At 42.4% G+C, this 16,471-nt stretch overlaps 3 protein-coding genes across 5 annotated transcripts; 2 read left to right on the top strand and 1 right to left on the bottom strand.

Moving 5' to 3' along the window:
* Positions 1 to 431: 431 nt before the first annotated feature.
* Positions 432 to 1,711, top strand: LOC120956368 (transformer-2 protein homolog beta-like; the record flags this gene model as incomplete). Its single annotated transcript, XM_049608258.1, has 3 exons — positions 432 to 1,048; positions 1,168 to 1,492; positions 1,605 to 1,711. Coding segments are annotated over 2 exons (714 nt in total), but the record flags the coding sequence as incomplete, so codon positions are not given.
* A 106-nt stretch (positions 1,712 to 1,817) lies between these two features.
* On the bottom strand, positions 1,818 to 4,087 carry LOC120956369 (2-oxo-4-hydroxy-4-carboxy-5-ureidoimidazoline decarboxylase-like). Of its 3 annotated transcripts, XM_040377779.2 has the most exons (4): positions 3,911 to 4,082; positions 2,608 to 2,897; positions 2,175 to 2,513; positions 1,818 to 2,098 (listed from the first exon to the last, which is right to left on the bottom strand). In XM_040377779.2, coding segments are annotated over exons 2-4 (525 nt in total). In that variant the 5' UTR covers positions 2,610 to 2,897; positions 3,911 to 4,082; the 3' UTR covers positions 1,818 to 1,914. The 3 variants fall into 3 exon arrangements, with proteins under 3 accessions (XP_040233713.2, XP_040233714.2, XP_049466522.1); XM_040377780.2 differs by lacking the exon at positions 2,608 to 2,897 and having other exon boundaries at positions 3,911 to 4,087; XM_049610565.1 differs by lacking the exon at positions 3,911 to 4,082 and having other exon boundaries at positions 2,608 to 3,004.
* LOC120956370 (proteasome maturation protein) lies at positions 3,107 to 3,858 on the top strand. The gene is made up of 3 exons (XM_040377781.2): positions 3,107 to 3,228; positions 3,309 to 3,440; positions 3,512 to 3,858. The coding sequence occupies exons 1-3, from the start codon at positions 3,124 to 3,126 to the stop codon at positions 3,770 to 3,772; spliced, it is 498 nt and encodes a 165-aa protein (XP_040233715.2). The 5' UTR covers positions 3,107 to 3,123; the 3' UTR covers positions 3,773 to 3,858.
* Positions 4,088 to 16,471: the final 12,384 nt, after the last annotated feature.

Below are 16,471 nucleotides of genomic sequence, written 5' to 3'. Positions count from 1 at the left end.
TGATGCAAAAGCGCACGTAGGCACGCTGACGCTGGGTTACCGGTAATTAGATGATTCATGGATGTATCGGCACATGGCGTTTAAAGCTAGACGATGCTTTTAGAGTTACTTAAAGGGTGAAATTTTAGAAAATTTCAGAAAAGAATCAATAATGATCTAGATCTGTCGCCATTATTTCGCTAAATTCCTGTATTTCTTAATGACAGCTGCTGTCTAATGTGGCGTTGCAAAATCCCAGCCGGCAACAGAGTTACCATGGATGTACTTCTTTTGGTTGCCATGGGCAACCATCCTCCGTCTGTCCAGCAGCCATTGTGTCTAGACATGTTCATAATTGTCACAGCCGTACACCACATCGGACCTAGTTTTCCACCTGTTGTGAATTATCCTGCTCCAAAAGAAATCCTCCGAAAAATGGCAAGTATAACTAAAAAGTGAACCAAAAACGGCTTAAGCGCTCAACTCAGAATACACTAACGAAGCGTTGCACCGATACACAGACCTCCTCATCGTATCGTAGCTCGGATCGCCGTACCAGCCGCCGGTATGACGATGATGGCGACCGGCACCATCGGCACCGGTCGAGAAGTGTGGACCGGTGCCACCGGAGCCGGCGCAGCCGTTCCAATTCGCGGGATCGCTACCGGCGCAATCGTTCCGCTTCCCGGTCGCCGCGTGGACGGTCGCGCCATCGGAAGAGCTCCACTGCGCCGAACGCCTCGCGCAGCCGGATCCGGGTCGATTCGCCGGAGCCGAGCCGTTGCTTGGGCGTGTTCGGGCTGAGCGTGTACACGACGGAGCCGTACCTGAACGATATCTTCTGCCACTTTGGCACGGTGGAAAAGTCGATAGTGATCTACGACGCGAAGACGCGGCTGTCGCGCGGGTTCGGTTTTGTGTACTTCAAGTCGCAGGCCGAGGCATCGATCGCGCGTGCGAACTGCAACGGGCTGCAGATCCATGGCCGGCGCATTCGCGTCGACTACTCCATCACGGATCAGCCCCATCCGCCCACGCCGGGCGTGTACATGGGCCGAAGGCAGTACAGGTTAGAATAGGAATGGAAAACCCCGTTGCCACCTAGCAACGGAAAGCGTTCCTAGGAGGTGTGGGACCTTTTCAATGGATGGGTAATTTGGTTTTTGGTTTTATCATTTTCCTCGGTAGCCACTCTCCGTCCCCGCGGAACCGATCACACCACGAGGAGCATCGACGCCGCCGCCGATCTCGCTCGTATTCCCGTTCGTCCTATGAGAGCCATTGAGGCCCGACGGTAGCAGGAGCATGTGCCGGACAATAATGTAAGTCGAAAAAGTAGAAGTCTTGAACCCAGAAATGTCGAACTGTTCAGTAGTGTACACAGGGAAAAAGTCAAAGAAATAATGAAAATGTTGTTGATCTTTGCCGTGCTTGTGCAAATTAATTTAAATGCTAAGGGAAAAGTCAAGAGAAAAGACACATGTTTGTCTTTCCTTACAAGCATGTGAAAAAGGTTTGGAATTGAGCTTTCATATTTTCTTATTCATTTTTACAATTGTTTTGTATTTGATCAATATTTTAACGCAGATCTTTGTCTAATAATCAAAGTTTTTCTTATTTTCCAGACTGCGTTTCATTTGCATCAATGTTTTCCGGAAGTAGGGGCATCGTGGGCAGTGTGGATGCACCGAAAAGGTTTCATTATTGAACTTCATTCAACATCTCTCTGTACTCATCGATCGATCTCTGTACTATCTCGTTGATAATATCATTCTTAATGTTATAAATATAATTTATTGCAAACAATAGAAAAAAATCCTGTAAATATACTCCAAGGATTAGCTTCAAAGGGGAGAAAACAGCCTTTTAGAAAATTTTATTAAAATGAAAGTAACACCATTTTCAGCAACATTTAGCACGATATTCTAACCAGTTTCACAGATTGTCAACCAACTGCAAGATTCGTAGGCGGCAAATTTTTTTCACCTCCTCCAATGCAATTTCCAGCTCCTGCTCAACGGTGTGATGGATTCTTTCCGATACGCTGCGAAGTATCACTTCAAACTTGGACGCTTCCCGAACACAAACCACGAAGGGAAATCCAAACTTTGCCTTGTAACTGCAATGATAGATAGTAACAGAGGAGTTAAAATTGACTTTGTAATGTTAATCCAAATCGTGGCATCGGCTCTTACCTTTCGTTCAGATCCGTTAGCTTCTTTTTGTCCTCCGGCGACAAGTTATCCAGCCCCACCGATGCATGCTCGTTTGTTGAATCTTCCGACAGTTGGTTTGTGTCCAGCATTTTCCCGGCCAGATCGGGATAGAGGCGCAGTATTTTCAGCTTCGTCTCGGCCGGCAAGCGCTCCAGGTAGCTTTGGAAGGCAGCGATCATGGTGGCGAAGCTTTTGAAGGGCAACAGGGCCGAGCAGAATATGGCAGCTTCCGGCCAGCATTCTATCACGTTTTCGAACGTTTTGTGAAACTCTCCGGGCGAGAGCGCATTCAGCTGTTGCAGCGTCAATTTAGGGCGCCTGTAAATGAATGTTACTTTAATGCTTGTTCGAACGTATGCTTATGTTTAACACTATAGTAACGCAAATTGCAAGCAAATTAAATACCACTTACATCTCGCTGTTTTGGTATGTCTGCTAGGAACTTTGGAAGGTGACTGAATGCGCTTGGCGGTCGCAGATAACAAATACTTTCGAGCGTGGAACAATCAGAGCCCGTGCGGCGAAGTTCTGGGGCTGATTGATGGACCTTTAATCGCTGTTTACTATCTCTGTTGTTATTTTAAAACGCATCTCGGCGACGACATGTGCTCACACAAACTGTGACGAAGTCTACGCGAGAAAGCATTTGCTCATTTTGGCAACGGTGTGCAATTCTGATAGCACCAATTCCGCTACAGTAGTCTACATTGAAAAATATTAAATTAATCGAAACATATATTGCATTCAGTTCACTGATGTAAATTTATAATTGCACAATTAATTTTGGTACAAATGTTCCAAAATGACTTGCACAAATTATCAAAACTGTTCGGAAACAAAGGCAAACAAAAATTAAACAAAATTTCAAGTCGACCAAACAATTTCATCGACCTGCCGTTTCTGAAGGGGGTTTGACGGCTTCGACGTGATGACAGCACCGGAACTGTCAAAGTCGGCACATCATTACTTGCAAAAAGCAAAACATCTCTTGTGGACGCGATCATTCTCACCTAAACTAAACTGTATCAAGATGGTAAGCTGGCGACTAGAGTGTTAAACTAAACCATCACACTTTGCTCACAATCGTATTTAACAATTTCCACCTTCCACCAGGACGCTGGCATTAAAGTAACGCCAAAAATGCCGGCCACCTTCAACGAGTTCATGGGCCATCTGGAGCCGCGCGATGAAACTTGCGTCGCCCAACTGCAGGCCGTCCATCCGCTGAAGCAGTCCGAGCTGAACGTGAGTGCTGTTCGCTGCCGGCTTCCGAAACGTTTCATTGCAACTAATGCTCAAAATTGTTTACTTTACAGTTCGACCAACATCGTCACAATCTCAACATGCAAATGCTGCGAAAGCACGAGGGACTAGCGGCGCCGCTCAAAATTGCGATGGAACTGAAAGCCGTTTCGAAGGTTGGCCATTTGCCGTTCCTTCCGTCGACAAATTTGGCCCGCGACGTGCTAACGGGCCGGGATGAAATGATCGAGTTCTCGGACATCTTTAACCTGGAGGAGCACCAGGAAGTGATGCGTCAGCCCCATGCAGTGATGGAGAAGGCATTGGGGATGTAAGACGGAAGTGGATTGTTTATACACAATAACAGCAGAGGCGAGCACGGAGTGTTGGGGTTTGGAATAAATTCTTAAGAACGTAAGAATTCCTTGTGTTGTAACTGTATGATTAGTGTTTAGCTTCAAGTGATAACTTACATTTTTGATGATTTGTTGTGCTGAAGATTCGATCAAAGTAGACTGCACTTGAACACGTCTTTATTTCGTGGGACTACAATTGCATTGAAAACAAAGAGACAAAACCGGTTTGGGGGGCCACTCTGCACTGTGTGGCGGACGTGTGTTGCTTCTTGGTCATACGAGTGACGTTTGTAGATGTAGATATCATCTAATTACATTTTGTTTTTACCATTCTTTTGATTACTAATTCGATGTGGTATGTGAGAATTGAACTAAAAAAAAGTGGCAACTGAACAGTACGAATACTCTAGTCTTTTAGGGCCATCAGAACTGGTAACATCTTTAAATAGTTATGGCGTACAATAATAGAGGGTAAGTAAATAGAAATAGAAAGAAAAGCAAACCAACTAGGTTTGCTAAATTATGCTAATTAAACATGCGTTCTTTCGAATTATTCTTAGTAAGAGCTTTGGTTGTGAAGAAAAGAAAAAAAAAGACATACACGAAGCAATTGATGTACCCCTCGGCGAAGTTCGATACGGTAGCGCCATCTATCCGTCAGAATTCGTTCTAGAAAAGGCCCCCTAGCCGCAAAATTGAAGATTTCGGACGTCGTGCCCTAGCCGCAAAATTGAAGATTTCGGACGTCGTGTGGACGTCGTGTGGACGTCCACCCGACGTCCACACGACGTCCGGTTTAAGAGGTTACTCGACCTAGCGAATTTTTTTAGACGGGTTTTATGGCAAAAATTGTGGCGGATTTCCCAGAGTTGTTGTATCGAATAGCAGCCACAAAAAATAAATTTTATGGATGGCCAGAAAAAAATGAATCTTGCCCTCCCCCGCACTCCTTCCTGGTCGGTAGTTGCGATCACACCAGCTGTTCATATGATGGTGGTGGGAGTGATATCGCTTATCTGCTGTCTTCTTTATCCGTTCTACCAGATCATACGCGTTTTCTGTGACGTCCTTCCCCACCTCCTTCGTTTTCCCAGCAGTTATTGGCGAATGCTTGACCTTGTGTGAGCGTGCTTGACTTGGGGTTATTGTTTTTTTCCTTCCCGTTTTTTTTTTGGCTTCAGCATGCATTGCGCGTTGGCTAGAGCGCCGTCGTTCGAATCTGGATTTGATCAACGCGCAAGTTGTCGTTTGGATGGAATCGATTTACCGTTCGAGCTATTTGCCGGATCGATTGAATGCATGCTTCGTACTGGTTTTATATTGTTTGTTATTGCAGTTAGTTGCGCTTGTGCAAAAACAATTCAAACAAAAGATCATTCAATGCACTAGTCCTCTCATGTTAAGCCAACCAATGATTAGTTAAAGTCAACGGAAGGTCAAATATAAAAATGAGGGATTTCATTGAACACATATGGTCTTTCCATTATTTTTTCTTTAATAATGTACAAACCCTCCAATCTTCTCCCATCCCTCCCTCCCTTCCTCTCTCCCTCCCACCGGATTGAAGGTTAGGATTTACCCACCATGGTGTACTCTTTTAATTCTCATTATCGGGGTCTACTGTTCGGAAGAGAAAAAGAAACGTGTCCCCCGCCTCTCGCTCGATGCTGTAAGCGAGAAACGACCCGCCCCGGCTTGGCTGACGCATGCATCGCTCGCGTTGCCTGGCTTGCTCCTTCTCTCGCCTTTTTTGGAGACGCATCATCGTTGCGGATGGTGCTGCGCGGCCATGTCGCTGCCTGGAGGATGGCATAGAAAGTTGTGTTCTAGCCCGTCGCTGTCCTGGCGATTGACGCAGGATGCGTAAGTGGAGTTTATGCTGCATGCATGGTCGATAGCGCTGCGGCTGCGCTCGGGGATTGGCTGTGGCGACCGGCCCCCCGGGAGCCTCAAATGCCGGTGATGCAGCCGGTCCTTTCACGCGCCAAGCTGCTCTACGCGTCCCCGCATTCTATGTATGACTTGGCTGGTTTCGGCTGCCCCTCGTTGTCGTGCTACCCGAACACAATACAACAACATGACCGTCCTGCGTTCAAGCCTCGTTTGATCCTAGTGGCCCAGGACTGCCTATCTCGCTAGGGGTAAACCAATTAGTAACAGGTCACGTCAAAAAATGCATGTTGTTCCCTTCCTGTATGTACTCCACGTTCCTGTATGCTCCTTCCAGTTCGCTTCGCTCACGTCCCCCATTGTTTAGAACCCATCGTCGCTTTGGAACAGTTAACGCTACTACACGCCATCCCCGCTTTCATCTTCTCATCTCACCTCTTCGACTATCACCCTTCCTGCTCCTCCGCTCCCTTCCGCTCTTGTTAGTCCCCCATTTATTTACTCCCTTTCTCCTTCTTTCCTTCCCATTCCTTTTCTTTCGTATTGCTGTTCAATAATGCTAGCATAGTTTAGAATAACAAATGTAAACTGTATTTGCCGTAAGCCTTAAGGCAAACAATAGTGAGGTACGGGCGGATTAACCAGTACACTAACTAAGCGGCCGCGTGAGGTCCCGAGGAAAGGATCCTTCGTAATCCTTTTTTTGTCGAAACCATTCGTAAACGATCCAGTTCATTCGTGTCGACTCGAACTCGTTGCACCCACGGGTCGGATTGGCGCCTGCCGAACTACCTAGCGCACTCGCTGACCACATACCAGCGCTCCATGGAACTACTTGGTCGATTGCAGGCCGTGGCCGATAAGACCCCACAGCTCCCTGCCATCTCACAGCTCTCTTTGCTGTACAGGTGATTTCGTCATCCACCACGTACCGAGGCCGCGTTCAGCATTGCAAGCTCATAGCCTCCCGTACACATTTTCTTCTTCTTCTTTGACGTAACGAACAATGCTGTAGACAGGGCTGAAACGACTTCTTAACCTTATTCAAATCACGCTATCGGATAGTCGGCTCTTGATACCTGGAGAATGGTTCGGATGAGAATCGAACTCGTCTGGCCTCGTAGGAACCAGTCTCATCACAGCATGCGTTCAATGAGTCGGGGCACTGGTCGAAGAGAGCGCCAGAGTGACGATTAAAAGATTGAAGCAGATTGCCGTTTGGTTTAAAGGGTATACAATATGCGGCATTTAATTGTTGCTCGACCGTAGAACAAGTTTACCAAAATGTGTTCCAAATATACTGTGTTTGTGGTTGTGCTAGTCACAAAACGCTTTCCATACAGTGTGGCACATCAACGTGCACGAATTTGTATAGCATTTGGTGTGCCAGAGCCATTGCTTCTAACAATTTCCCTTTAACTAACTAAAAGATCGTGAGGAAGATGATCGTTCGCAGCCAATGCCAATGCCACACATGTGAAAAACAAGGAGAAAGAAAATTTCCTCATGTGTGAGAATGAGCAGCAACAACCATACCCTTGAGCCGATAACAGAGAGAATGCGACGGGACATCATCGCCAGTGAGCGAGAGTGAAACAGAAGTCATAACCATAATCTTCCCACCCATAATCAACAACCATAATTCGTGTGTGTGTGTGTTCGCCCCATACAAATGGCATAATTTTTATTTTCGCTTGGTCGAAATTCGAGGCGAAAACCGGATTTTGCGGCTAGGGTCGTGGTGTTCTGCTATTAGTCATAGAACTATTAGTGCTTTTTTAAAATCATGACAAAAATAATCGTCATATAATGGCTATTTTTTTAAAAAGTCTGGTGCTATTAGAATACAATCTGCTTGGCATTATGCAGCTCACACGTTTACGCAACAGTCACGTGTTGATTAGCACGTTTGCAATAACTCGCGCAAGAAACGTTTTGTTCCCTGTTTTTGCACATTTGATGAGAGGTGTTCAAAGTTTTCAGTTCGTGGGCCACTTTGCCGTGCAAATAACGTTGCTCAGGGCCATTTTATGAATATTTCTATCTCGCTTTGATTAGAACATGCTAACAGCTTCTATGAAATGTCTACAGCTTTCTAATAATGCAAAATGAATGTGGTCTTAAAAAGACGATATTAGAAAAAACTATAGGATTAACATAGTTATAATTGCACGTTATTTATTTTATCCCTTACACATTCCACGTGGGCCACACGATAGGCTCTCGAGGGCCTGATTAAATAAAAAGAAAGCTTGTCGATGTCTCTCAGCGGTGTTGGTGAACAAAAATGTCTCCAGTATTGGAACTCGTTTGCTAGATAAATTAATAACAAACCTCCAGCTTTCATAGTGATGTATCATTGATTTCTAACAACAACAAAAAGGGAAAGGAATGATAAAAGTTCAATGCACTTTGTTTTGTGAATCATCCCTCACCCCGCAAAGGGTCCTATCAAATTTAATCAGTTAACGCCACCATGCCACACAAACTAATTCCACATTTGCTATCCAGCCCTAATTAATGGCTTGTAGCGCTAATAATAAACGGAGCTAGAAATGGGCACATTTTCGGGGGGAGCGGGGGTGGGGAAGGAGCATAGACAATGGCGCTGGTGGCTGGTTCGGCCACCAGCCATAGATTCGATGCGGTCAAGATACATGCGTCGAGCGAACAAACGGAGATTTTATGGCAGCCCGTTGCTCTTGCTATCATCATTCGTCCGTCCTTTTCCATCACCCTTACCGCTTGGTAGGAAGGCTGAACCACACGGATCACGAAAATTATGTGATCCATCCAGTGGAAAAGTGCAGAAGACGCCCGAAACCCCCCGAAGGCCTGCCCTGCCGTCGCAATGGCTAATGGGTGTCCGCTTGATTACACGATAAAGAGCCTCATCGCCATCATCAACACCGTTGTTGGTGTTGTTGATGGCCGCCGTAGCTGGTTGCTGGTCCAAACGTTTTATGTCTTCATTTCAGTGGGACGACGGAGAGATAAAGACAAGGTTCGTCTCTTGGGCCTGGGTGGAACGGTCCAATAGGAATTTTGATACGAGCTTGTGCGTTTGTCTTTACTGGATTTTTGTTGTTGTTGTTCTATTTGTTATTGTTGGCCATTTTCTTTTACATGCCGATGCTGGGTGCTATCGTTCTAATTAATTTTCGGCGATGTATGGCGATTGCTGTAGCGAAATTTGGAGCACAATGCGCCTGCTATTCCGTTTGGTTGTCCCGTTGCCATGACGAATGGGATAAATCAAAGCGTGTGCTCGTTAACGCGGGGTGATAGAAGAAACGCAAGAAACAGTTATTGAGCAGAGTGGACTGAAGATCAACTGTTTTTGTTGAATGTAGTTTTTTTTTTCAACAATAAATTTATGTTGTATGGTAGATTACAAGCTTCTAATCGAATCGAATGGTATGGTTTGATGTTTAAAAATTTAGTAATAATTTTCATCGACAGTTTTTCATTCAGTTTTTGGTAAAGTACTACAGCATTGTATTTGCAAAATTTTCTGGAAAATGTGTATAAAATTATCATTTATTTCATAAACTTCTTCTCCTAATTTAGACACACCAACAATTGTAGTTTGTGTCTAAGCCACTCTAGTGAGAATTGATCGAAGTGTCTATCGATAGATCGTGCAACATGACCACTACACCATCGCGAAAGCTTCCATAAAGACACAGTGAGACATACGGTTGTGATCGATAACTACACAAAGATGATAAACGGTGCTGACAAAACATTTATTAAACAGAACCTGGCTACAAAAGAATTTGAGGGGCTTGATTTGAGGGAAAATTTATAGGATTTTTAAGCTTACTGTTTCATGCTGTAAATCAGGGGTCTCCAAACTACAACCCTCAAATTACCGCGATGACTTTATAAAGGTTAAAAAATAGGCTTATTTTATTGACTAATTCATCAAAATTAAAATACTTCCTTTTGAAAGACGAAAATCAAATTTTAATAAAAGAAAGCTGTAGAAGTTTGATACATTCAATTTACATTTTCTAATTAAAACGAGATTTGAAATTTCACCTATTGTAAAGGTAGCGTCAAAATGGCCCTCAACAACGTTAATTGTGAAGCAATGCAGCCCGCGAACTAAAAAGTTTGGAGACCCCTGCTGTAAATGATTTTCTTTCACACTTTTTTAGGTTACTTTATTATAGTTCGAAATGAGAATTTAAGTAACCGAAACACTAGGGGAAGGTAGGTAAAGACGGACACGTTAAGGGAAATGGTAAAAATCTAAGGATATATAGGTGCAACGACCATGAAAATGTGCATACATTATCTTACACTCATGTTTTATCAGAAAATGTGTTGAAACTTTTAAGTTTCCATCGATTTTTGCCTTTTTTCATGAATGAAAAACATGATTTTTTTCGTGCAGTTTTGAAATGTTCGGGTAAGACGGACACCTGATAAGGGTAAGATGGACACCATGAAGGCTAACATGGACACCTTTAGAAAACGTTGGAAGTTGAAGAGTTTTACAGTATTTTAACAAATTCTATCACTTTCCACGTCCTGGTACCTGGTACGTCCTGGTCCAATTCTTGGCCAATTCCAACGACAATTCATTCAGCCGTGAATTTAGGAATTGTAAGCACCGCTTCTAATAAATCGTAGAATGCAGAATCTAAGGCATTTTTTAAAATATCGGGCACTAACAGTGGACGTTGCACCAGCTTAGAGAACAACAATTTAAAACTTCGCTTTAGGAAATTATTCCGCGGAAAGTCCGCGACCACGGCATATTTCATGGTCTTATTAATAGGTCCAGCTATTCTTACATTTAAGATTGAAATTTTTGATATCTGTAAATAATAGAATCTCTCATCTATTCCTGAACGATTTGATATCAGTACTTTATCAGTACTTCAGCCTGATATTTATCAGGCTACATTAAGTGCCTCATCAGCGTCGAGCGAGTAATATTATGACGCATGACTGCTATTTTGACCGGTGTTTCATTTCTCGCTTATTTATTAATTTTTATAGTTGCGTAATAGTTTATATTTTCAAAATACCCTTACTTAAGGTGCTTGAAGAAAAATATTCATCACCAATTGATATAAGAAGTAAAATAACTCAAAAATTGCGGTGTCCATCTTTCCCTATGACAAAGTGTCCGTCTTTCCCGCTTTGGTGTCAGGATGTTTAAACCAGCAGAAAACAAGATTTTTAATTCTTTCATTCTCATTCTTTCGCCAGTTTTTTGCTTAACAATCATGACAAATCGTTCATGCAATAAAACTTTCGAAAATATAAACAATGGAAGTTACAGAGCTTAAGCCCTACAGTAATCAAATTAGATCCACAAAGGTTCGCATGATTGAAAATTTGTTTTGGTCATGAATTCAACCAATTTCGCATATATTACACGAAAAATATTCTCAAATGTGTTGTTTTACCTTCAGTTTAGATTCTACATTGTTGAATTACTCGAAAATTACCTTTTTCATGCATTTATGAGAAGTGTCCATCTTACCCGCAGTGTCCTTCTTTACCTACCTTCCCCTACTTAATAACACTTTTTACTTAAAACAGTGTTTCTGTGTAATGCTGCGTTTTTGGGAAATTTCAAACTACCAAATTTATTATTTTTACTACTGAAATTGATTATTGTACAGAAATGTTTAAAACTGTATGTTCTATTGCCGTTTTGATTCATGTTTCGAACAGCTTTACATTACGGACATTCTTCCTGTTTTATTTTTTTATTTTCATACTCAGTCTATATCCATACCTCTTATTAAATTTACATGTTTGCCACGATAATTAAGAATTAATTGAAAAACTAACTGCAATTTTGAAGGCTCCTATTTTGTGATAAATATGTTCTATCGATCTGTTCACCTACAGTGGCCATGTTTTGCAGTTTGATTCAAACCAACTCCAGGATAATTTAATTGTTAATTCCCACTCATAAGAATGACTAATAAGACTTAATAATGTGACTAATTTAATTTATATTTTTTACCTCATATTCTATGCAAAAGGGTCCGAAACTGTTTGTAATTTGAGTAAATGCGGTAACAGGCAATCCAGGCCCAAACTTTTTTAATTGAATTGGAAAAGGTGAAATCGAATGTTTTACATTTATGTATAAACTAATGGCATAATTTTCCCTTTGGCCAAGCTGTTAAGGGAATAAATACTCACTACTGCAGGCCTCTTAAAAATAAATGATTAGGACTTTACCCAAATAGCCAGAATTACTTAAGCAGCTCAGTTTGGCACGCTAAAGATCGCTGCTCTAATTCGCCATTTGCAGTAGTTAAACAGCATCAAAGTTCTAGGTGGGTCTTTCAAACAGCGCTTAAGCAGCTTTCTTATGCTACGGTGCCGGGGATTATTTTTCTTTGTGTTTTATTTTCAAGCAAGCGTCATCGGTGAAATAAACAACAGGATTTGTTTTGTTTGTGTACATGTGTATATTTTTAAATCCTTAATATTCATGAATTACACAAAATGTCACACAATTTACTGTACAATTACAATCACTTCACTCAATATTCTTTCTTCAATCAATGAATCTAACTTGTGCAGCAGCTATGAGATGATTGACGGCACCAGTCTTTGACACTTTGACAAGGGCCATCTAGTACCAATGTCATACATTAAAAAGCTATAAAGTTCCTCCAAGTTCGGTACGCTTTCTTAACAAGCCTTCAAGTTCCATCGTGAACCATACACATCAGGCTAATCAGCTACAAGGTTCCTGAGAGTACGATGTGCCTGTTAAAAAGCTCCATAGTTCCGCAAAGTACCGTCTATCTCTTAATCAGCCACAAAGTATGACATCGGAACGTTTTTTTTTTTGTTAAATAGCCCCAAATCAGCTATAAAGTACGAGCTGGCTATTTGGGTACCTACTTACTTATCCGGCGCTACAACCGCTTTGCGGTCTTGGCCTACCTCAGGAGTGTCCGAAACCGCTCACGGTCTCGCGCCTTCGTCTGCCAGTCCGTTAGGATCAGGACATTATCTATCTTTAATCTATGTGTCATTTTCACTCACCAACAGAAGTCTTCGCAGGTTTCACTACAGTGCATGATGATAACCGAGCTCTTTTTTTGACAAGTTTGCAGCACTTTATTGACAAGTTTGATAAATCACATAAAATAATCGTTTAATCAAATCTGATCATACTTGATCGTATTTTCGGTGCTATACACAGTTACTTCAAAATAACTCCTATCTCTTAATTACAAATATATTTGCAGCAGGAATAAACATTTACAACATTGCTGATTCAATTGTATCCCAATCACTGAGATTCCTTAAAAAATGCCCATTCTCCACGCTTATTTGCATCATTATTGCATCGCAACGCGATTGCATGGGAACGGAATTTGGAGCTTTATTAAGGGTGCAATGCTGCATATAATAATAATGATCAATCAGTGTGCAGAGTGTCGAAGTATTCAATTTCTTCGCACATTCGATTGGATTCGTCGCTGCTGACCGTTGTTAAAATAGTTTATGTATTCTCTCCCTCTGACTTTTCACTGATCCTTACAGCGCTTGTTTTACAGCGGTGGTAAAGGTGCGCTTGGACGGTTTCTCTTTTTTTCTGTAGGTTTTTTTCTGTTTTTATTTCACAAAGCATAAAGTGGAGCAAAGGAATAATGTAGTGCAGCGTGTTGCGCTTAGCCTGAGCACTGCGCGCGCGCGCACACACAACGAACTTGGTTTGGTATGGGAAAGATCGTTCGAAAAACCAGAAAAAAACGTCAGAGTTACTGTAAGAAAAAAAAAAACACACAGTGAGAGAAGTGAAACGCATCAACCATTCTGTTGCGTTCCTGTTCCAGAACGTTTATGACACCCCCGGGGTCCCCAGGGAACCATAAAACCCGGAGCGGGAGTGTTTTAACGAGAACGCAGAAAAAACCAACCCGATCGAAAACGGGTCGAGGATCGAGTATAGACCGTGTTAAGGTGTGTGTGTGTGTGTGTGTGTGTTTGTGCTGAAACGAGCTAAAATATGCAAGTTCAAATTAAGGACAACACAAAAAAAGAACGACAGGTAACAGGTATTTTAATTCGACCAAAAGTCAAAAGCTTTCTTCATTTCTTGGTGTTTGCCTCTCGTTTCCATGCGATCTTGCGATGCACGATCGTATTCGGCACCCCTATCCAACCCCTAGCGTAGTAGGCCATATTTTGCCCGTTTCTCTACCACACGATACGCGTCAGATAAGGGCTTATCCGTTTGATCGGATTGCTTTTAATTAGTCGGCTGGTCGGGCAGGCAGCCGGCAACATGGCCACCATCAACACGCACGAGGGAGTTGAATGCGCCGCGAGTAAAATGATCTCAATATGGCGAATGAAAACGGACGTTTTTGTTGGTTTCACTCAGTGTGTGAGTGGTCAAAGTGGACAAATAAAGGAGGCTGTTGAGAAGAATAAGATAGCATCTAAATCCCAAAAAAAGTAATATATTTGGTAAGCATTATTCGAGCCTTGAGAATGGAAGCAAAGGACTCATACGCTGTCCGATGCTTTATTCTATACACCCTTTTGATTCGACTGTTTCGGTTTGTTTCCTTTCGTTTCCCCCTCTAATTCGCCCGTGTTTCATCATTTAATGTTCCACGGTGTGGCTCATTAATCAGGAAGAATGCTGCTCGGGATGACCACCATTCCTTCAATGTCGATCATTTGTTACGTTTCTGTATTCCACGTTTCCTCCTCTGCACGAGATCACTTTCTGGGCTGAAATCAATAATCAAAAGGCCTTTTTTCTGGATTGTGAAAACGAGAAGAAAATAAAACGCACTAAGAAAGGAAGAAGCTCTTACAGCAGGAAAGACGTAAAACTGGATAATACTTTGAAAGGTAATTTTTTCCCACCTATCTTCTGCCCGGGCCAGCCCATTCCAATTCCAAAAGACTGCTGGCGTTCTGACTTGGTGTCTCTCTCCACTGTCTCGCCCGTCTCGCGTCTTTAGCGCTGCGTCAGCTTCAGCATTGTTTGGTCGCTTCATTTCAGCGTCTAATTTATGGCCTCTCCCAAACACCCCACCCTATATACCCTTGTATCGTGCACGGCCCCGACCGTTCGGATTATTCGATGGGGCAGCACAGCCACGTTGCCTTGACACTGCTGCTGCGCTGCTGCTCTCAGCGATGGGTGTCTTCTGTTTCTTGGCTTTATTTTTCTCTCCCATCTCCCATCCAATACGGCTGCAAGCACTACAAGCAGAAGAAGCATAAGAAGACGATAAAAAAGGGCCGGCAAAAGGGCCAAAGGGCAACGGGAAGGATAATGGTTAAAGGGAACGCAGATAAGACGTTCCAATCGAACGATGGCAGCAGCAGCGGCAGCAGCAGCTGGATTGGGATTGTGTCCTTAATTGATTCCCGGCCTACTATGCTCCCTTCGTTCTACCATGGTTTTCGGAGACGTTTTACATCGGCCATTACTGTTTTTCCTCTTGTCCGTCGTCAATTCTTCGCCGGGCGGAAAAGTAGAAGGCGTTGCTATGGTAACGCACCAAGACGCATCACCATTCGTAAAGGTTCTTGTACAATGTTCACCAGCACGTTGGAGTTTGTAGCAAGAAGCTAAGGAGGTACCAATGATATGGCAAGCAATGGTTTGTGTATGAGACGTATTTGTTAAAAATATTGCCCGTCCCTACTGTTCAAGTGTTTGATGCTGAACAGGCGAGCTTTTGAGTAGAGAAAAAAAATGCAGAAATTGATATTGCATGCTGTGCCGGAAACAATCAATCGAACAATAAAAATGCAAAAAATAACAGAAATCTGTGAAAATGAAGCAGACGATCGTCCAACATCATGTCATTCTTGCACAAAGAACTTCCTGCCCTATGATAATATATCAATTATCAATTTGTTACATTGTATTCTGATCTTAAATAGTTTATTTGATTGATATGATACTTACAGTACATATTAGTAAATTCTGGATACCTTGGATATTTGGGGAGATTTTTAAAAGTTCACCCACTTTGCTCAACTCGAACGACTCAACGACGGGCATGTTCGTTCTGGGTTCAAGCCTTGAATGGACCGTCCCCACCGTAGCAAGGACTAACTATCCGGCTGCGAGGTACCGAATAAAGTCTGGAAAGCCTGTTGTATGTAGGCCCGCATGTCCGCGTAGGACGTTTACGCCAAATAGAAGAAGAAGCATTTTGCTACAGTTTGTCAGACCATCTATCGTGACAAAACCGTATCAGTGGACCATAAACTGTTCGAGATAAAGAAGAAAAACCAAAAATATGTATTTGATTGAATACAAACATTCAATACTTGGGACACGTGGGCTTTGTATAAGAAAATGATTATCAAACCAATGAAAATTCGTTTTTATGATTGGTTGAGCAATATGCAAAGATACAACTGACGTTTTAGTTTCAAAACCCTTTCGAAATCATAAGTGTTCGGGATTCATTAATACATACTATAGTGTTTGTAGAGAATATCTGATTATCTTCTTGTTGGAATTGTAAAGGTAAAAGTTCTGAAACACACATTTACTAAAGGAGCTTGCTCTAATTGCAAAAAAAAAAAATACAATATACAATTTAAATGTCAACAACATGTTTTGTAGAGAATATCTGATTATCTTCTTGTTGGAATTGTAAAGGTAAAAGTTATGAAACACACATTTACTAAAGGAGCTTGCTCTAATTGCAAAAAAAAAATACAATATACAATTTAAATGTCAACAACAAGGGGTAACAATATGCCCGCCGTAAGTTCAAGACTCGTATGGACCGCCGTTAGGATTGACTC

The sequence above is a fragment of the Anopheles coluzzii genome, chromosome 3 (genome assembly GCF_943734685.1).
Source record: "Anopheles coluzzii chromosome 3, AcolN3, whole genome shotgun sequence".
Classification (NCBI taxonomy): Eukaryota; Metazoa; Arthropoda; class Insecta; order Diptera; family Culicidae; genus Anopheles; species Anopheles coluzzii.
This window is presented reverse-complemented; position numbering and strand designations above follow the sequence as displayed.